At 38.0% G+C, this 21,906-nt stretch overlaps 1 protein-coding gene across 1 annotated transcript in view; it reads right to left on the reverse strand.

The window, feature by feature from the left end:
• The window catches only part of dph1 (diphthamide biosynthesis 1), a 74,460-nt gene extending 56,415 nt beyond the window's left edge, over nucleotides 1–18,045 (reverse strand). Inside the window, exons 1-3 of the mRNA XM_085370480.1 lie at nucleotides 17,981–18,045; nucleotides 13,918–14,067; nucleotides 747–810 (exon numbers count right to left, since the gene is read on the reverse strand). Of these exons, the coding sequence (XP_085226606.1) occupies nucleotides 747–810; nucleotides 13,918–14,067; nucleotides 17,981–18,032 (266 nt within the window). The 5' untranslated portion in view covers nucleotides 18,033–18,045. The remainder of the gene's footprint in view (nucleotides 1–746; nucleotides 811–13,917; nucleotides 14,068–17,980) is intronic.
• Nucleotides 18,046–21,906: the final 3,861 nt, after the last annotated feature.

Here is a 21,906-nt window from a genome sequence, read left to right on the forward strand (position 1 = left end):
AGAATCTCTGATTGAGTCAAAGGTGGGGAATTATGATAAGGCTGTTGCTCTCCAATACCAAGTGGTCATGATGCTGGTTTCTACACCAGCTGTAAGTGGAAGAGAATGTATGGATATTTTCTTATGAAGTGGTTACAGTGGACCTCGATGCTGTGCTAACTTTGCATTCTAAAACTTTGATGTAGAGGAATCACACAAAACAGAGTGTGAACATCTACACACTGGTGCATAAGTACTTTGACAACGACACTTGTTGTTTTGCCTCTGGATCAAACACGATATGACTGAAGTGGAGACTTTGACCTTTCTCCACCACATAAACTACAATTATAGTCATGTTTATATGGTCTACCATCTACGAAATAGGACAAATTATAGACAAAAAAAAAGCAATGGCTAACTGAAATTCCACCATCTTGATTATTCATTTCAAGTCCACTGTGATGGTTTATCGAAGCACAATTTAGGTATTTATTCCCCAAAACCTATTGAGCTAACTTTAGGCTTTAAATAAGCTAACTGCAGCTTTCCAAACAAATCCATCTAAATTTGTTCTCAAATCTGACAGAAAGGTGAACACAGAAATTAGTTGCATGGGGCAAACAAGTGCAAATTATAACAGTGCAAAGTTAGAATGGCTTTTAAAACCACAACACAACACATGGGTGGGAAGTCTGAGATTGAAATTATCTTTCAAGCAAGTATGAAATCATTTTTTTTTATTTTTTTTTTTAAATGTGGCTTACCGTTCAATGATGTCACTGATGATGCAGGCAAACATTTGCAGGCCCTCTGGAAGCTGCAAAGCAACTGGAGAGAGACCGGAGAAAGAAAACAAATAGAAAAGTTACATGCTTGCATTAGAGGGATGACAAGATGTTATTTGATACTTTCTCAACTGTACAGCTATACATAGCTGCTGCTTCTGGTTCAGAGTGCTCCACTGACAGCAAACAGTGACATTTCATAGGATTTGTCCTCTCTCCACAGTAGTGCTCTTGGTTTATTTTTGTGGGTGACAGGTTGTTGGAAATATAGTCCAAACCAATAACCCCAGGTCTGTCTCTGCAGCTCAAGGCCTGCTACTAGATCTTTTCTTTTTTTTCCCCCCACAAGGTGGGTGGATATGACTGGTTGAAGAAAAGAAAAATCACTTTTCTACAGGTTGATGCTTGAACAGGTGTTGTGATAAATAACTCTTTTTAAGGCTTTTTTACTTACAAAGGCTCTCATTTTTACACAGCCTGAGGTTGTTTTTTTACCCCAGCAAAACAATATCTTTATGTTCACCTGCATTCCTTACTTGGATTCACTGTCTATGCCACAATCCTGTGTATTTGCTGTCTGCAAATATGTGTATGAGTTTGAAGGCTGACATATATAAAGGGGAAACTTATGACACAAATGATCGGCAAATTGTTTTTGTGTTTTTAACCATTTCTTTTTTTTAAAAAGAGAGAGAGAAAGACTGGTGGAGTTTAATTTTTTTTTTAATACTTTTAAGTCGAGTATTTGTTTGCACACATTAAATTTATTCCCAAATGCGAGCAAAACACTTGCACTTGCGAGCACTGAAGATAAAATGAATCAGTTAATTTGCACCGATACCTCTACTGATATGCTACACCACCTGAGATGATAGGGCAACATTTACCAAAGTGCCTAGTGTCTCATTTCAATCTCTGGGCTTTTTTTTTCTCCCCTCTTCTTAAACTGCTCTCTGGCTGCAATCAGTGAAATGAAACACGTTCATGCATATTCATTTTTTAAAAAATAAATAAGACAAATCAGTGTTATATGAGAGATTCTTAGCCACTAGAAAGCAGACACTTTTATTAAATGTACTCTGTCATAGACAAGGAAATTTGAAGTGTTTTTTTGTTTTCTCAATAATGATGACTGGACATCATACTAGACACAAGTCCAAAGGGGACTGAAATAAATTAGCTTAAATGAACATTTTGTAAGCTTTTAAACTAGAAATATACCAAACCTAAGAAGCAAAAGCATAAAAATCAATAAAATGTCAATTGTATCTGTTTTTGTGACATTTTTTTAATGTTAAAAACAATGACACCAATATACAAATTCTTATCATTTTGTTTTCAACAACACAACATTTATATTCAAAATATATCCCAGCCACTTGCCAGCTATATTAGAAACAGTTGTGGACTGTGATTACTGGTTACAGGGCAAATATACTTGGATTTACTTGGAAAACAAAGTAACTACAAATTGAAACTGGGATTTCTTGACAAACAGGCTGTGGTGTTTTTGCAGTACGTTTCCTACATAATTCACTAAGAATCCAATGATGTTCCAGTTACATTAATCCTATCATTTCCTCACAAAGCAAAAAAAGCTAACATGCTGACATCAGCAGAAGCAAACTCAAAGAGAAACGATTTTCAGTGATTTAAAAAAAAAAAAAATGAGTTGAGAAGCCGACAGTTTGTCTGGATAAAGGATGCAAACATTTAATCTGTTATTAAGATGCTTGGAAACCAATTTTCTATTTATATTACAGCAAAGGCTGACTGTGATGCTGAAAGACGACTTGTGTATAGATATTCTAAAAATCAGGAAAAATGTGTACCTGTGATGGTAACAAAGGATTTTTTTTGTGTGTGTATATGTCTGTCTGAAAATTCTGAAACACAGGTGTTGGCTACAGTAGTTTGCTGTTTGGGATTATATTAGTCTACACTGTTTGTATACTAGCAATATCTCCTGTCAGTTGTTTTCTTTTTTATTTATACCAGGGCTCGCAAAATCGCTAGCCCGACGTCCCGGGGCTAGCGATTTTTCCAGTCGGGCTACCAAAATCTATCTCTGCCCTGCCCGTCGGGCTATTGTAGGAAGGAAAAATATATGTCAATGCTTTTGCATTCTTTCGGAAATGTAGCTGGGTAATTATGTCATTGGCATCGGTGAGCCACTGTCAATATGTGACATATTGTAATTGCGTTTGAATTTGCGCTTGTTTTTTTGCTTTCACTTTGCAATCGTGCGAACTGTGTATAGAGAGCGACAGCACTGATTGGTGAGTGATGATAATTTGTGCACCAATTCCTCTGACATCGTCTTATCAATCGTTAGCTTACTATGAAAACATGACAAGTGAAATCTCCCGCAGCAAGTTTAAACATGTGAGAGGTTGATCGCGCAGAGAATCGCTGACCGTTATGTGAGTGCGTGTGTAAAAGCAGCAGGATATATATTTTAGTTCTGCTGAGCCAAATAAGACAGGTCAGGGTGAAGAAGTGACAGCCAAAGAAAAGCTTACCACAAAACGGAGAAGTTATGACAAATCAGACTATAAGGCAAAAAGAAAGTGCAGCTTTATGGTTTCATGGCCAAAAGAATTTCTGTGGCTGCAATATGACGAGCTAAATAACCAGGGCTGCACATAAGTGGTCCGCAGGTGCGCATTCGCTGTCAAAATAAAAAACGCGCACAAGATATGAAGTTGCAACGCGTGTTTGCGTACAAAAGATTTTCTGGAGGAGGACAGACATTTGTTTAAAACTCTTAAAGATGTCGAAGAAGCTCCTTTAAGCAATTACTTTGGTGTTCCTCTACCTCCAAAGAAATGTCAGAAGGAGTCCGAACCACAAAAGAAGCATGTATTCTCGGAAAAGTGGTTGCAGGAGGTGAGCTGGCTTCAAACAAATGATGAACGCACAGAGATGTGGTGTGGAATGTGCCGTGAAAATCCCACTCTAGCGGACAACAACAGTGCTTTTTATATGGATGCAAACGCGCGTTGCAACTTCTTATCTGGTGCGCGTCTTTTATTTTGACAGCGAATGCGCACATGCGGACCACTTATGTGCACCCGTGTAAATAACATAATGTTCTGCCAGGTGTGTTGTTGGTTTTCTCTCGATTTCTGAGTCGACAAGCGCCTTTGTTACTGGGACCAGTCATTTTAAGAAAGGCCCCCATTAGAACCCATGAGAAATGCAAGAAATGCATTATTGCTCAGTCTGCAATATCTTTCCCAGAACAAACACCAATTGCAAATAACATACTAAAAATAAACCTGAAAAATCTGTTTAGAACAGCGTACTATGTTGCAAAGAGTGAACTACCACTGGCACAATGTAGCAGTCTTTGCAAACTTCAAAAAGCAAACGGCCTCGATCTTGGTTCCACTTGTCTCTTACCTGTGACTTCAGCGGAAATGTCAGATTCAGGATCTGACACAGACTGATTCGTGTCCTACACAGTTCTTACAAGTTCATAGAAATTTCTGTTCAATTAGAACCAAGTATTTGAGTTGATGATTGTAATTTTTATACAATGTTGTAATTTGTGTTTCAACAATTTTTTGATTAATGTTTTGTTTCCTTTACAATATTATACTTTAATGTATAATATTGTAAAGGAAACAAAACATCAATCAAAAAATTGCTCTATTTTTTATTCGGGCTACTTACATTTATTTTGGGCTACCAAAAACTGAAGAGTCCCTGCCCGAAGGGCTACCAGGGATTTTGAAATTTTGAGAGCCCTGTATACCTTTTGTGGAAGTTAATATTGCAGACATGCAGGCACAAGACTTCAACAGTTCAGTGTGAAGTCTCTGCCACCAAGTCTGACACACTGAGCGAGTATCTGGGAACAAAGGCGTTATTTCAATCAACCGTGACATTTTCTTCCCGTCAAACTCTGTCACACCTTAGTTCAATAAATCCATCAATGTCTCAGTGGAGAATTACAACTCGAAGACCTTGAATTCAGTGTAGAAATGTTTTCAGATGACTAGCCCTGAAACCATTTCAAGACTTCGGCGCCAGTGACGGCATTAAACAATAAAAGCTGGGACAAATAAAAGACTGAGCAGGCTGAAAGTGAATAGTCATGAGATGGAGTGATAGATAGAGCAGTTCTAAGGAGAAAGAGTCAGAGAAGTTCTTGCTGATGAAAGGTTAAGGGATCACCAAGTGTCATGCAGGCTGTGAGAGGCAGGTCATTACCCAGGAAAGGCCAAGTTTATTAACAGAGAAAGGTTTCAGACCACACCTCTGCCACAGCTGACAGAAACGAAGAGCTTTCTCCATCTACTCCATCAAATGAAAGGTGAGTCAGATAGAAGAGGTGTGTTAGGCTGTGTGAATGCATGTTGTTGTGTTACATAAAGATCCTGCCACTTCCCTCTTGCTCTCGTTTGGACATTCTTGACCAAATAAGAGTAACAACCCAACCATGTGGCCAATATAAGCGATCAAATAAGTATATTACAAGGCTAAATAAAAATGCAGTTCATATATACATGCCCCTTTCTTAACTTTCTCAATAGGAAAGAAAGTAAACATCCCCTTTATGAGTGAAATGTCAATCAACAATCATCTAATTTTGTATACCTATTGTTGCAACACTAATGGCTGCACAGGTAACTAAAAAGCTACACGTGGGATTATGTTAACAATCAAAAGTAGGAGGCAAACTGCGAAAGTGCTGGAAAGACCAATTTATCAGTGGATGGCAGAGAGAATGAACAAAGCCAAAGATTACATGAAGTTTTCACAACAACAGACCTGACCAAAAGGATAAAAACACACCATAGACTGGGTTTATCCCATAAAAAAAAAAAACATGTTGTATACATGTGATTATATGAGATGTCCCTGTGTTTCTATCTGTACAGTATAATGTTAAATTCCAAGATGAGTAGTATTAAAAATAGGAAACAAAATAAAGTTTTTTCATGAGTTTTTATAACACATCTGACTTGCCCACTTCATATTGAAATAGCACTTTTACTGGTACAGTTTTACATATCTTAGATTAAGCTGAGGTATGTAAAGCTTAGATTAAGCATAAAAAAAATATTGTTGACTAATAGTATATACATAGCAAGTGATTAATCTGGTGACTGATTTGTGTGATCTGCCCTCTATTGGCACTGCCATTAACGCAGTGGTCAGCAGTACTAAGAGTGTCTTCCATTGATGATTGATAATGAGGGAATGACTAACTATGTGGGTGTATGTGGGTATAAGGTTTGTCATAATTTGAGCAGCTATTCTTCACAATAAACAATTAATTTAAGTTTGTGCTACAACCCCAGCCCACAGAGAGCATCTTGGTTTTCACTTTGACTAGCTAAGCAGTGTTAATTTAGCAGATATTACCAGTTTACCATGACAACCCAAGCAGCTACATTGTAAGACGGAGTACTGTTAACCAGAACCTTGGGCACAATGGCATGGTCCTCAGCAAATGATATGGTTTCAGATTTATTAAAGCTGTAATTTCTTGTACTATTGAGAGCTGTAAAGTCATTAAATTTATGTAAACTGTATTTAAAGTGCAACTCTTAAGACTGCTTATATTTTACTGCTGCTTTATTGTAGTGAGACACCACTGGAGTTGTAGTAGCAGAATGGTTTATTTTGCTGGGAATTCCCCAGATTCATTTATACCTACAGTGTAATAGGTGTGTGAATTGTCTAAGTGTGTGAAGAGTAAATGGAAGACAGAAAGAAACATTGAATTTGAACACAATGAGCACAATTCCTCTGTGTGAGAACTCTGTGTCATCCCTTCAATAAAGGCAAAAACTGTTCAGACAAGAGGAATGGACATCTTGTACTTTTTAAGTTGGCATTTATTTTGTATTTAGTATTTAAAAAAAACATTTTTAATTGGGGAAGGAATTAAAAAAAAACTTTTAAACAAAAATTTAATTGCAAAATAATTCTCTAGAAATGAACTTGCCTACAGTCACAAAAAATAAGTATATCACCTTGATATTGTTGTCTACTTCAAAATATCTGGACCAAACAGTAACAAATATAAATATCTGATTTAGTCATTAATTCAACAATGATTATCAACAGATCAAGTAAAAAAGAATATCTTTATCCTCCAAAGTCACCTCCAGCACAAATGGATTCATGCTGGTGTTTTATATAAATGTCCAGCAGCTTTTCTATTTCCCGGTATGCCTTGAATTTAACAGGCAAAATCTCTTTATGATTATGGGCTCATCCACTGTGACAACAACGGTTCCAAGCATACCTGCAGATCCACTGATTAAATTTTGGATGTTTCTGAGACTTTTCCTCTCATCAAAACGCCCTGGACAAATTGTCAGTTATTTGAAATGTACACCACTTTTAGATGACTTCCTTACACTGAAATGATTTATTTCAAATAACTCTTTTTAAATCCCTTGTCAGATGACAGACTCTTGGCTCGAGAGAAAATTTATACTCCTAAAAGATGAGAATTTTTGTGCAATTTTACAGCCAAAAATGACAAAATAAGTTGCTGTGACCCAAAGGGTTACTCTTTAGACTTTTTATTCCTGCAACATTGTGAATTCTGGGAGCATCTTGTGAAATTATTCTTCTTTTCTAGTCTGAACTACTGTAATTCCTTGTTCTAATGATGACCAAAAGCTATTTGAGTGGCCTCTAATTAATCCAAAAATGCTGCAGCTGGAGTACTAAAAGAAACTACATAGAAAGATGAATCATATTTCTGCTATTTGTTTCTAGTTTCTTTGCTTCTTCTTTAAAAAAAAAACCAGGCCAGAAAGTCTTCATTGATCCATATTATTGCATTGGAGTTTTCAGTAGTACAATAAGAGGTGACTGCTTCAGCTATCAGGCCCCACTCCTGTTGAACCAGGTCCAGTTTAGGTTTGGAAAGCAAATACCAAATCATCAAGTTAAAAATCCTCTTTTTGATTAATCTTTTGCCTAAGCGTGGTTAAGATGGCCCTGAATTGTCCTGAACCTTTATGTTTATACCCTCAAGGCTGCAAAGAGACCTCCAAGCCTCAATTTTCCGCTGTTTCACTCTCAATACATTCTCACATCACTATTGCAGCTCAGTTAATGTAGTTTGTTTGCAAACTTTTGTTCAAAAGTGGGGTTTTTTTTCCATAAAGTATTAAGTGTTTTTATTTGCAAACAATAAAAAAAACATAACCTTTTTATTGAGCCGTAGCACAGATCACTGCTGTATAATGATGTGATTTAATTTCGCAATACACAAGCTTGGAAAATCAAGTTAAAACTGAAGATTATACTTTGTGTAAATTGGAAGATAAAGGGTTTGAGCTTTCACTTGAGAAAGCATTATGCCAAAAAAGAAGAAATTAGTTTAGACTTGAGAAAAAGAATTGTTCACAAAGCAAGCAATGGACATACAAAGTTATCACAGCATATCCGAGTGTCAAGAACTGGAGTGAGAAGTATAATCTTCAAAGAGAGCCACTTAGTATAGAAGAAGCCTGGTAGGAAAACTAGTGAGAGATGTGTCTAAAGACCTCAAAAAACTCCTTAGTTCAATACTGCAGCTTCCTGTGCCTGAACAGCAGACATTAATATAAGTGACTGCGTTATGATGTTGCAACAGTGCACAAAGCGACCAATGCGGACTGTATACTGGTGCTTTAAGGAGTTTCTGATCATTGACACCTAATAATGTGTTTTATAGTTGCCCATCTTCATAGATAAAGAAATACAAATGCTCACTATTGACTTCAATCACTACTACCCAACAACTTTCATGGAGAATGTAGAAAAAGGTGGACAGAGATGTACAAAAAGAATTTTAAAGGATTTTTGAATTTAGGCCTCATCTCGCTTTTGCAATTGTTGGTCCTTCAGCCAGCCACGGAAAAGACAACAGGCAAAACATACAAAGAGCTCAAGTTAAAACAATGCAAAATGTCTGCTGGAGTCTCTAAGCTTCTCACGCCGTTCTTGGATATCAGGTTTTTTACATTTCTCTCTTTAGGTGGTGACCTATGCTCCTTTTGCTGCCCAGGCCCAGTTTTCAACCTGCTACGCTGCCCATCGCATAATTCCTGTTGGGTTAAGTGCTGTTGTCTTTCTGAAGGACTAGTTTACATGCATATAATCCTTGTATCTGTGTAGGTAAATACAAATAGACATAAACACAGTACCATGAATTCCACATAAGCCCGAATGTGAAGCTAACATTGTTTGTGATTATAATTCAAAATTAATTCATAACCTAATTTTAAAGTTTAGAAAATTAATGACTGCAATGAAACCAGGATTGTTAGTTTTAAGATATTATCCTATTTTGCTTGAGCGTGCCTCTAACTGCAACATGGAAGATTACTGTAGAAACTAAAAGATGGTGTTAAATGCTTCACTTAATTCTTGTAGCTCACGCAAACATCAAAAAGAAAATGTCAAATGTACTCATTTAATTATCTCTGGCTTTTTTACATGTTTATTTACATGGAAACTAGTATTTTACCCCCATCAAAAAAAAAAAAAAAATCACATTTAACACAATGCAAAAATAATTACCAGGATCCACATACAGGAGTTAATTTATACTGAGCAATAAATCATCTGCTTCAATCCATTTCCTAACCAAAGTTAGAAAATGAACTATTCTTATCTATTTAATTTTATAAATATAATACTTGAAACTCAACACCAAAGACATAGTTGCCTCAAGTCACCAAGTTAATATGACCTGTTATTACTTTTTGGGTCTTTATTTTAAGTGAACGGATGATGCAATCGCAACAGCAGAAGTTAAAGTTGCTGAAAAACTAAATTGTTCACTTGCCTTTGTTTTCATTTAATGTATGATGTAATTATGATAGAAGACAGCCAACAGCCAAAGTTGCTGAAGAACAAAAATGTTCTGAAAATTGCATAACAGATTAGATTTATAAAAAAAAAAAAAAAAAAAGAGGCTGGGGAACCAAAATAAAATTTTATGGTATGATGCTCAGTTCTCAGTTTTAAAAGAACACTATGAGACCACTGCAGAGTTCAAAGGAGGACAAAGAAACAGATGGACACAAAGAGGAACAAAGAGAGACGGGGGTGATGAGGTGAGTTATGCCCTTTTCACAGTTCAGAGACAGAAGCTCTGATAAAAAGAAGTCACTTAACAGAAAAAGCAAAGAAAGCAGGCTGCAATAAAACAAACACTCCCCACGGGGACAAAAAAAAATTATATCCTCTTGGCATGCCATCTGCATACTACTACCCAAAGCATGAAGGAGTAGAAAAAATACACATTTTGACATGTATATTAGTGAAGGATCTTTTTTTTTAGGCTGGAAGCAAATACTGACACATTATTCCTATACCGCTGCACTAGAAAAACTGGCATCGGGAAAAGTCAGACGATACATGCAGCAATGCATGATGGTAAAACCACAAGTCTGTATGTGAAAGCATGTAAGAGAAAAAAGTATTGACATTTTTGACTGGCAATCTTAATCTCTAAATTGTCTGTGTGCAACAACTCATTTAAATTTGAATAGAGTACAATGCACACAAAGCACAATTTGCATTTTCAGGAAAACAAAAATTAAAAACCTTACCATTAGATTTGTTGCTAACCTACTAAGCACTGATAGAACTGAATGTATCTGCAACTGCTGTTTATGAGAAGTTCAGACACCCGGTGAAATGCAAACAAACTACAATGTAATTTTTTGCAAGTTGTTTAAACCATATTCTTAATAGAAACTTAAATCCCTATATTTGATCCCAGCAACACTTTTCACACAGCATAGATCTTTTATTAGCATGGACTTACAACATTACACTTTTATAACAGAATCAAGGGTAAAGATGGTCAGTAAGAAGTAAAATCAGAGGTGTAATATACATATTTACATGATATAAAGGTGATATCAATGATATAGCAATGCCATGTGTCATGTTCCATAGTACACGACAATAACACTAACCAAGACACATCTAAGAGCGAGAGCTGTGTTTCAGCCTCCAATAAAAACTTAGTAAAAAGGGAACTACTTCATCAGCCTCCAACAGAGCACAGCGCTTTGCAAATTACTCCATATGACAGGAAGAGCAAATGTGGATGGAGATTACAGATTTGGTTACATGATGGAAAAGCAGGGCTTTAAGCAACTGGTTAAAAAGTTCAACCAAAGCTACAAAATCATAGGCAGAAAATATTTCTCAGTTTTATGATGTGACAATATTGTGCATTCTCCTAACAAGTTAATTACTTTAGTCATTGTGGAAGTGTTAAGCAGTTATACATTTACTTAAAATTTCCAGGGAAAACATGACCTAGGCTACTTTTGTTCTCATATTTGACTATGCTGCATCACCACTGTCATGTAATGGGGCCATTATGCAGCTTTCGATTTTTGTAACCTTGCACTATGGCTGCCACAGCAAGGTGGAAGACACGAGTGTACGATCATGTTTTTACTACCATTTTATTGATATCAGAAACATACAGACAGCCAAAGGGAGATAATGGAACAGTTTGAAAACTTTGCAAAAAACACTCAAAGTCTTGGTTTCTAGTTTTGATTACTTCTATCAGCACTTATGTTGCGATATTATCCGAGTGGTGACACCTAGCGTTCAAGAGAATACCGTAGCAGCTTCCTGCGCCTTATTAGCAGGTATAAATACAAGTGACTGTGAAATGAGGTTGCGCTGACCGTAGAGCTGGGCGATATGAGATTTTTTCATATCACGATATGTTTTTTTCATTTCAGGCGATAACGATATCTATCACGATATAAGCCAAATAACTATATTTGTAAGATTTAAATGTGCCGTTGCTCACAAGTAAAATGTGAAATTATCAGCAGCTTGTTTTTAAATATTTATTTCCCATAATAAGTTCAACAGGGTAGATGTACTTAAGGAACATGAGACTTTTTCCAGATAAATAAAGGCAAATATTGCAAACTACACAAAAGGCAGCCGCTAAAGCGTTTAAGTTTCAAAATAGAACAAATGAAACAGACTAAATTGTCAATTCCACTTAGAAATAAAGTATTAATTCTAAAAATAAATCTTAGTTTGTGTTACAGAAGAACAGACAAAACTGACTAACTTTTGTCAATATCAAATAAACTGAGAACTAAAAGGAAATTCTCAATCTCTCCTTGTTGTATAGCTGAGCTTTTCAAACAGTTTTAACAGTTACTTTAGTCTGACAAAAGCCGAATGACGAATTAGCGCTTCCAGTCAGAGACTGAGGCTACGTCCACACGTACACGGGTATTTTTGAATACGGAGATTTTCCGTATTCGTTTTAAAAAATAATCCCGTCCACACATAAAGGCAGAAATGAAGGAAAACGCTGCTATGAACATGCCAAAGCAGCAGGTGGCGCTAGATTCCTAACCGTGCAGAAAGGTTGGCCAATCAGAAGTCTAGAAGCCTCGGTGGGAAAAAGTAAACAAAGCTGGGGCATAGAAGCAGAACCGAGTCGTATGTGTGGACGGACAGTAACTGTGTATATGTAAGCATTTAAACACTGCAGAGAGTAGAATTAACAGTAACAGTATTGTAGAAATTCATTTCACCGAAACAATAACGTGGCGCACAGTGTGACGCATGCACCAGTTTATTGTATTTCCAGACTTGCTTTCGGCACAATTTACAGTGCACGCTACTCTGTTTTTTGTCAGACTTGAAATAGCCGAAATACCTTCACACTACGGAACTTCTATGGCTCTTCCGTTCGACAATCTCTCCGGCATTGGAACCATCATCTGTTTTCTCTTCGGTCACGCTCGGTTGATTTTTCTAGTCGGCACACTCATTTCCTCCATTACGCGCTGGCTCCATTACCCGCTGGCTGCTTCCCAAACAAACACACGTGCGGCTTGGCACTTGTGCTGTACCTAACAAGTCACGCGACGTGACGCTGCGGCTGTGATTGGTTCGGCTCTGCGCTACTGAATTTGGATCGGCTGACCTTTTTTTTTTTTTTTTTTAAGAGGACAAGAGCGGAGAGGTCTATCGCGATAGCTTAATTTCTCTATCGAGTAAAAGTTATATCGCGATACATATCGTTATCGTTCTATCGCCCAGCTCTAGCTGACCGATAAAAAAATAACACTGTTCAGTATTTTTTTCCTATATCATCAGAAATATCCCTGCTGCGAATTTCCTTCAAATATCTGATGTCATTTTGAGGCTATTGCATCCACCCATAAAAGACTCAATGAGACAGTCCAACTTAGGATCATAGGCTGGATGCTGTTCCAACTTAATTTTTATAATTTATACCAATACAGCCTGAATCTGCTGCCCACACATGAGAAGCTAAATGCAGCAGCATGTATATTACATCTGAAGGCATGCGGACCTTGTGTTGATGTATTTTCTTCAGTTCCCTACACTGATGCTGATTTTAATGACAGTAACTGTGGATGATGAAGGGAACCTTTTTCGCTTGTCCCAAACTGGATAAACCTGTATAAATCTTACACGTTAACAACTGAACAATAAAGTCTTCAAACTAGGTCAAAGCACAGATGCACCCAGGGACAACATTTTGAATGAAAGCATGCATGCATGGTATTTCTGTATATAAATGTTCAATGCTCTGCTTCCCACACGTTCTAAAAGCTTTCAAAACAGCAGTAAAGCAAAAGAAAATTCTTCTTTGTGGAATTGTTTCATAAACCTTTAGGTAATATTAGTCGTATGTTAAGCTGACAATGAAATGAAACAGACATAAAACAAATATTTTTCAGTTAAAATAAAGGAGGGCGCAATGCACAGTTGCTCGTGTCAGGATATGGAACAGATATTGTTCAAGAAAAGCATCATTTCTGCTCACGCTGGCCAATAATTTGGGCTACATATTAGAACCGTTTCTCTTATGAAATCCCAGGCTGTGTAAAAGACAGCTACAGATCCTTTACGTCCAAATAACTTCATCCAAACTCTGACCCAATTCAGCAGTTAAATCAGAAGCCTGCCATGCATTTTAAAAGCTTATAGCACAAGCAATTTAGGCATTTGTGAATCTGGGTGAGGGCACAGCTGTACTCAGACTGAATGTGAGAATTGTAACATTGTGGAATTCAACTACAGATTCTGTTTCCATTAAAAGCTTATGCAAAAAAACATTAAAAAAAACAAATAGGATGTAACAGAAACTCACCTCTCTTAGATTTTGCTTGTCTCACTCGCCAAACTGTCTTGTGGATCTCAAAGTTGTAATTCGCAGGCAGGGCTTTGATTGCCTCCTGTAACTCAGGGTCTTGGAGGATTTCATCTGGAATTTGATTGGCTACCCGCCGTGGTCCTCGAGCTAAAAAGAGAAAGTTAAATTATCGACCTGTTAGCAATGCGGTGAACACAGTCTACAAATGCAGGCAGGCCATTTCACAGTCTGAAGCATATATAATGTACCTAGGTCTGTATAGAAAGTTCACTAAAGTTATCACAAAACTAGACTTTAAGTGAAGCAATACGCCAGTTTTTGCCTTAAAAAGAAACTACAGGAGTCCGTCTCTACAGAGTATTTTTAATAAAAGCAATTCAACACAGCAGGAAACATGCCCTTCTCAAAAACTTTATTAAAAGCGTTGCTGACAGTAATTAAAATGTGCATATCTTAAATCTGATATCATATCTTTGTCCTGTTTTCTATTACATGGAGTATTTTAATTATTTTCAAATAACTGCATTTAGAATTTATTTTAATTTTAAACAGTGCTTTAACCTCCTAGGACCTGGCGTCCACATATGTGGACATCACATTTTGGGTTATTTAGATCAAAATACTCAATTTTACACTACAAGGGCCTTACTCCACTTACGAGGACATTTTACTGCCACTGTTCTATCGAAATTTTAAACAAATATCCTTATATAGGGCTCTCATTTTTCTCAGAAACAAAAATAAGGTTAAAAAAATCTGGTAATTCTTTGTTTTTACATTCATCGGGTGCCAATATGCCCAAATATCAAAGAGAAATTAAAAATGCATGCTTTGGGAGAGTTTGGGTCTTAGGAGGTTAAAGAAGTTGCATTATGTGCTCTCTTATGTTTGGAATTTTTTCAGTTTAGTTTTCTATTACTCATTGAACTTGCAGAAACACTGAAAACTGGGGAAGTTTAGAGCCAGAATTACAGTCACAATGTCCAGTATCATTCGAAAGTTTTGAGCTGCCCTTCGCCTTCTTATAGTTTCTAGGAAAGTGTGACATTGGTGCAGCAATTTGTTTAAAATGTGCAAACATTTTTTAATAAATAGCTAATAGCAAAGGCCCTAATAACAGAATTTAAAATATCTGTTATGTATAGACACAACACTGGCTCATCTCTTGAGTTTGGTGACCTTTTCATGCTTGAATGATTCAGAGGTCTGTGTTAAGTGGCTAAACAAAAGAGAGAAAAAACATTCCTCTGAAAATCGACAGAGACAATGAATAAGCGAACAATGTCCTAAACAAAAACTTTGAAAGACCTTCAAAAAAACCTGGAGAACTATTGCTCAAGTCCACTTTAAAAAATTACAAAAAAATATGGCTCCCTTACAGCAAAAACATAAAGAAATGATCACTGGCTCAAGACATACAACATTACCATATAATTATTCAACTTTGACACTGACTATTACTTGTCCTTATACTAAAGAACACTTTATTTTCCTAAATTTTTTAACAATAGATTTGACATTGAGTTAGAAATGTGGCATATTTTAAAAAAAAATGCAAAAACCTTTTGCCTTAAAGTGATGAATTAGCTTTTTTTTTCCATTCTGTAGGAACATTTTCCTGACATGCAATAGGCCAACTTATCTTCTTGAAGATAAAGGTCACAGCAAATCAATACAAAGCTACTCTGAGTGATCACCTTAGTGCTGGGATGAAACAGCTCTAAAATTTGTGCAGTCATGCATCAACTTTTCATTTAAATCTGTCGTTTCAAGAAGAGGCAATTTCTTCTTGGCAAGATGAGTGACAAAACTTTTAAGGAAACACAACTTGATAACATCTAACCAAATCAAGAACACTCTGAAAGAAGTAGGCGTACCATTGTCAAGGCCTACAAACACAAGGTGGAAACCGCTGGGTTGTTTTTTTTTTTGTTTTTTTTTTGTGTCCCATTTGGATCTTTAGCCATCAGAATTGTTGTCTTAAGGCCAAGAAAGATGCCAAGCGGATTTATTTTACCAAGTGGATCATCATGGCCTTGCCATATTGGTCCATTTGATTGACCTTTATTATAATTATGAATTTATTTTATTTTCAGTTGCTACAAACGGGACAGACATGACTGGGGGATAGGACAGGGAGAAAGAATGAAAAAAAGAGAGGGATAGAAAGAAAACCAAAGGGGAGAAGAGACGGTGAGAAGGGGGGGAAGAAAGAAAGAAAAAACAACAAAAAAACAAAACACCTGGGTCACCTGTATGGAGAAAAAAAACAGAAGAGAAAGCAAACAACAAAGAGCAACATAATAAAAAAAACGGCACCATCACAAACTAGCTAGCAGTAGATATCAGTAGATACTAAATAATAAACGATATTGTGCAGCACGCAAGATAGACAGCGCACAATGTGCTTTGAGGCAGCAGCCAAGAAAGCTGTAGTCCGCGTCTGTGAATACCCGTGTGTACACCTGTGTGCATACCTGTGTGGATCAGCATGCCAAAGGTTTCTCCATGTAACGATCTGCTAGGGAGTGTGGGGAGCCACTGCCCCGTCCTCCAGGGTATGAAGCAGGTATGGAGGAGATCAAAGCTCCAGACATCCAGAGGCCCCCAGAACACAAGAGACCAAGGAAGACCAACAGAGGGGCAGCCGCGCCACTGTCCCAGTAAGAGCTGAGGAGAGTCCCAGATGAGGGCTCACTCAGCAGCCGAGGAGCAGAAGCCAGGGGGAGTTGCAGTGACGCGCCCGTGAGCTCCGCCGGCAGCCAGCCGTGCCTGAGTGACCGAGACCCCACCTCCGAAGTGGCCCGAGCGAGCCCCAGGCTCCAGGCCCCGATAAGCGGCCGCCAAGGAGTGAGCCGGTGTGCGACCAGTACAAATCCGGACAGCTGACCCGAACATTTAACTATCTACATTTATTTCTAAGGGTAAAATCTGATACCATGTGGTCTAAGGAGCTTGGGAAGAAAAGCGTCTGGACTTCTTTAAGTTGCTTGAAGACGTTTCACCTCTCATCCGAGAAGCTTCTTCAGTTCTGAAGGTGAAACGTCAGAAGTCCAGACGCTTTTCTTTCCAAACTCCTTAGACTACGATGACCTGGATGACTGAGAACCTTCACAGACTGATACCGTGTGCAGCACCTATAAACTATGGAAGCCCGTTTCCGCCACTAAAAAAAGGATTCATAACTCAAAATTTCGAGTTATTTTCTCGAAATTTCGACATATTAACTCAAAATTTTGAGAAAAGCAACTCGAAATTTCGAGTTCGCGCTGCCAATCAGTAATCTACGTGAATGACGTCATTTCCATGTTACCCGGAAGCTGAAGCCCTCAGCTACAAATGCTACAGCTAAGCTACCGGTATTACATCCAGTCGTGAATGCACAGATTGCTGAGTGTTTTCAGCCTGGCTTCACAAATGATGAAATCCCTGTGTTATTAGCTGAATCACATGGTGTTAATATCAGCAAACATACTTTAATTTGTTGGGATCCGTTTTTGAGTGCGCGGTCCTGCGCCACATGCTTCCGTGTAACAAGAAAGCGACCTCATTCACGTATATTTTTGATTGGCAGAGCTAACTCGAAATTTTGAGAAAAGTAACTCGAAATTTCGAGTTATATTTCTCGAAATTTCGAGAAAATAACTCGAAATTTCGAGAAAATAACTCGAAATTTCGAGTTATGGATACTAGCTTTTTTTTTTTTTAGTGGCGGAAACGGGCTTCCATAATAAACCCAACGCATTACAAGGCATCAGAGAAATTTCTATATCTGAAATGTTTCTCTGCAGACACTCAGCAGCGATCTCAGGAAGTCACATCGACAAGTGTAAACGTGGATGGGATGCTTAGTGTTAATATACAAATGCTTTACCACGTAAATGTATAATGAACACCTCTTTTATCTACTTAACGTCATACAAGCTGGACGCGCTACTCACTTTCTTGTTTGTACTATAGCCATATCTGTTTTCGTTGCGGAAACCGCATGTCTACAAAACACTCACACGAAACAGAATTTCTTCTATATGAATTAATTTACAGACGAAATTAATGTTACCTGGGGGCTTTTTGGCAGGAACAAGTTGCACTTCACTCGAGGGCGCAGCCATCTTTCTTTTCCTCCAAAACACACACACACGTGTGAGGAACAGAAAGGCGAAACCAATCGATTACAGAGAACAATGAGGAGAAGCGGAGCACCGATGCAACCGATTTAGCTGATCGGGACAAGAAGACAGGGTGACCAGACTTAATTGACCTGAAAACTTGTGTATAAAACGTTTCTATACTGCAGGTTAAACAGCAATAGCAAAGAGCAAGAGCCAATACTCGGAGTGGGAATAAAATCTAATGAAATAGAACTAATGTTATGGTCTATAACCTATTTCATAATAATAATAATAATAATAATAATAACACAATAGAAGAAAATATACAATAGAAAATATAAATAGATCATATAGATATAATATAAATAAATAGAAAATAAATACAAGGCGCAAAAAAATACTCAAAGAAAATCGTTTAAACAATTATTTCAATATCTCAGCTCCAAACTGCTTTAAACTGACATTTAAAATTAAATAAAACCACGCATATGATTATAATCTGAACCAAGAACTGAAAACATTCCTGACTTGCATTGCAATTGCACACACCTGCTGCTATGTATATATTTTTAGTATTTCTTTTAGCACTATTTATATTATTATATTACTATTTATTACCTTATTGTTAGGGCTGTTTTTGTTGTGCATCTGCACCTTATTGTTGTCAATGTCTACGCATGGGACAGTGTGAAACGTAATTTCAATTCCTTTGTATGGCAAGTACATTTGAAGAAATTGACAAATAAAAGTATTCTATTCTATTCTATTCTATAATCTGTGAGTACTTCGTGCACGTGTGTGTATATGTGTGTGCGTGAGAGTGAGGGGGGGGGGGGATCGGGCTGTTATCTATAATATATACAGTTGGGTGGATGAATTTCTTTAGCAAATGAGTTTCTTTTATAGCACATCACCTGGTTTTCCTGACATTTTGTATGCTGATTAAGATTATTGTCGGAGATTGAAGTTTTTGTTGTTGTTTTGGGTTTTTTTCTCTCCTTATGTCATTTCATATGTTTTACGAAGCCCGCTGGTGTCAGGGAGCAGTGTGTCTGACAGGGGCAGAGGCACTGAGAGCGATGGAGCAGTGTGCTGCCCGGTGGAGGGAGGCTGAGGCGGTAACATACTTCTCCCTCCTTGAGCGCATCAGCAAGCCCTGAACCATAGGTAGAAAGCAGAGAGGGAGAGGGAGGGAGAGAGAGATATTCACAGACAAGATCACAGAAATGTAATAATTACGAGGGGAGAGCGGAAAAGTGGGGGATTTTAAGAAAAGCGACGCCATCAAAGTCTACACTATTAAGGAGGATTTGAAGAGTCTACGTTTATAGGCTAATCCGACATCAGAGGCGAAATGTGAATCCAAATAACTTATGTTAATTAGAGATTTTAAATATGGTGAGATTTGAACGGCACCGAAGCACCGAGAGAAGAATTTGAGATTGGCCACTTGAATTGAAATATCTGTGGGGGTTTTTTTAATCAGAGTCTTCCTGTGATCACCGTCGACTTGCCCCCCAGAACTGATTTGAAGCTTGCACAGTGATTCGGGTTTGAAAGGAGTTGGCTGTAAGGGGCTGTGTCGGACTGTACTGAGCGTTTGCGGTCATCACTCACATTGGAGTTAACATTATTTCGGACAGAGGGGGGACGCTTTTAGTTGGTCTGCTTTCCCGGTGATTTCTGCCTCATTTCCAGATCTGCCAGACTTTATGAAAAAGAAAACTGTTGTTTGTTAATATTTATCAATCCCGCGGCAGCCATCCTGCAACTACAACTCAATACAGTGGATCGCAAGAAAATCCAGAGGAGTGACAGCTAACACTCGCACGACGAGCCACGAAAGCTGTGGATCAACTTCAAAACTAAAAGGCACAAGTTCCAAGTCTGGAATATAAGAATAGATGATTCTCAGAGGACATAAGACGAAAAACACCTAGGCCTGCAAAAATGTTCAAAAGGGGTGAGTAAGTCTCAACTTTTGCCCCCCAAAATTAAGTCGTATTTTAACCACGACGAAGTCTGCTTTGTCGTAATGCCCCACGGTACGTGGATCTACAGCGTGCACTTTTTAGCGTTATGAAACAGATGTTTAAATATGACACAATCATAATGCACCACACTGCCCCGCAGATGTATTATTACAGCCGATGCGCCATTCTAAGCGCATCTTTAATTTGCAAAACACGCACTGAAGGTTTCTGGCAATGAAATATTCATCTGTGTAAGGATACACGGGGACGAGTGTGTGATATTAATACAGCTGATGCCGCACTGCAGTTTATGAGTTGTACCCGGGTCACAGGGCTATCTCTCCGAGCACTTCCCTCGGTTGAAGGATTATTATTTTGCTCTGTGTCAGTACATTTAGATGTGATGGATCAAATCGTAGTTCACAAGGTTATTCTCCGCTGGCTACACACTATATGAGCACTCAAGACCTTTGGCACTTAATATAAAAAGGAAGAGCTCCTGAAACTTTTAATATCGAGATCCCCCCGGTAGATAGCTATCGTGCTCTCTTGCTTTGTCCCTATCTTTGCTCCAAGGAATGGTTTCTTTCATTCAATGCTTCAACTGACCAATCAGCTGTATAGCTGTCTGCACTAGATGTGTAACAGTAGGGAGACTAAAACCTCTAATGAGAATGGATTAGAGCACTATGCTCCCACTGTGCTTTTATTGAGGGAGTGGAATAGTGAAATTAAACTGTTTCTCATTTTGCTGTGGCCCCTGGAGACCCTTTAGGGACCCCTGGAGACCTCTAGTCTCCACTTTTCCAGCCACTGCATTAGGATTTACTTTTCTCTGACTTTGCCATGGCATACAGCAAATGGCTTGTGTTGTATTTTTAGCTATTTGTTCTGTCTTGTGATAAACTGTCTGTTTAGAGGGTTTGTTTCTGTCATGTTCCTCCAGGGCAGAGAAAAACAACATGTTTTTTTAGCTGTCATCAGATCGATTATTGCTGTTCCAGCAGTTGAGATGAAACACGCTGTGTTTATAGCTGCTTATAGCTCTGAGAAGAGGTTTAATGTCTAAGCTTGTATCCTGACAGTTTCTCATAACTGATGTGGCTACACACGAAATAGACAGTTCATTCACAGCTTTTATGAGAAGTGTTACAGCTGGATATCTGGGAGAACTGGCGTGAGTTATGATGTAGGTTCTACAAGAAGCTCTTTTCCAGAAGAGAGTTTAACACATGCACAAATATGTCTCTCTCTGTTCTAACTAACAAGCACACTGGTAAGTGCCGAAGTGATAACATGTAATTATAACGAGCAGATTCTCAACGAGAAGATTCCCCAGAGCACGCATTCATTTTTTTTCTCTTTCAGTGTATATAGCAAGGGTTAAATTAAGAACTGAACTGTACAGAGGTGATTGGCCTCTGAGGATTTGGTACTCATCCTACATTGTCACTTGTGAATCAGCTGTCCAGCCACTGCACAGTGGCGGACAGAAAATCACTTAATTCAAAACAAATGACTTGCCAACATGTCTGGGTCTACAATAGTGAAGCAGAGATGCGTCAGCTTTGGCAGGAACACTGCAGAAGTTCTGTGGTGAATTTGAATTTTTTAACCTAAAATAACACATTCCAGGGAGCCTGTCTGATGCACCGGGCACAGCATTTACTGTTAGACACCCACCATTCACATACACATAGAAGGAAAACATCTTAGCTGACCCATGTTGAGAGCACACCTCAGGATGACTCCATATTGTAGTTTGCTGTGGCTAATTACCATCTTAATGGAATGGGCACTTAGAATTTACAATGTTGATCTCATAAGCTTCAGGCAATGATTTTGTACAGGTTGTTTATTGTTGCAGTGAGGTAATATTTGTTTGGCTGTGCCCATACAAA

The sequence above is a fragment of the Diplotaxodon limnothrissa genome, linkage group LG14 (assembly GCF_057381915.1).
Source record: "Diplotaxodon limnothrissa isolate DT_005_m linkage group LG14, D_limnothrissa_male_GT1.1, whole genome shotgun sequence".
In the NCBI taxonomy this organism is placed as follows: domain Eukaryota; kingdom Metazoa; phylum Chordata; class Actinopteri; order Cichliformes; family Cichlidae; genus Diplotaxodon; species Diplotaxodon limnothrissa.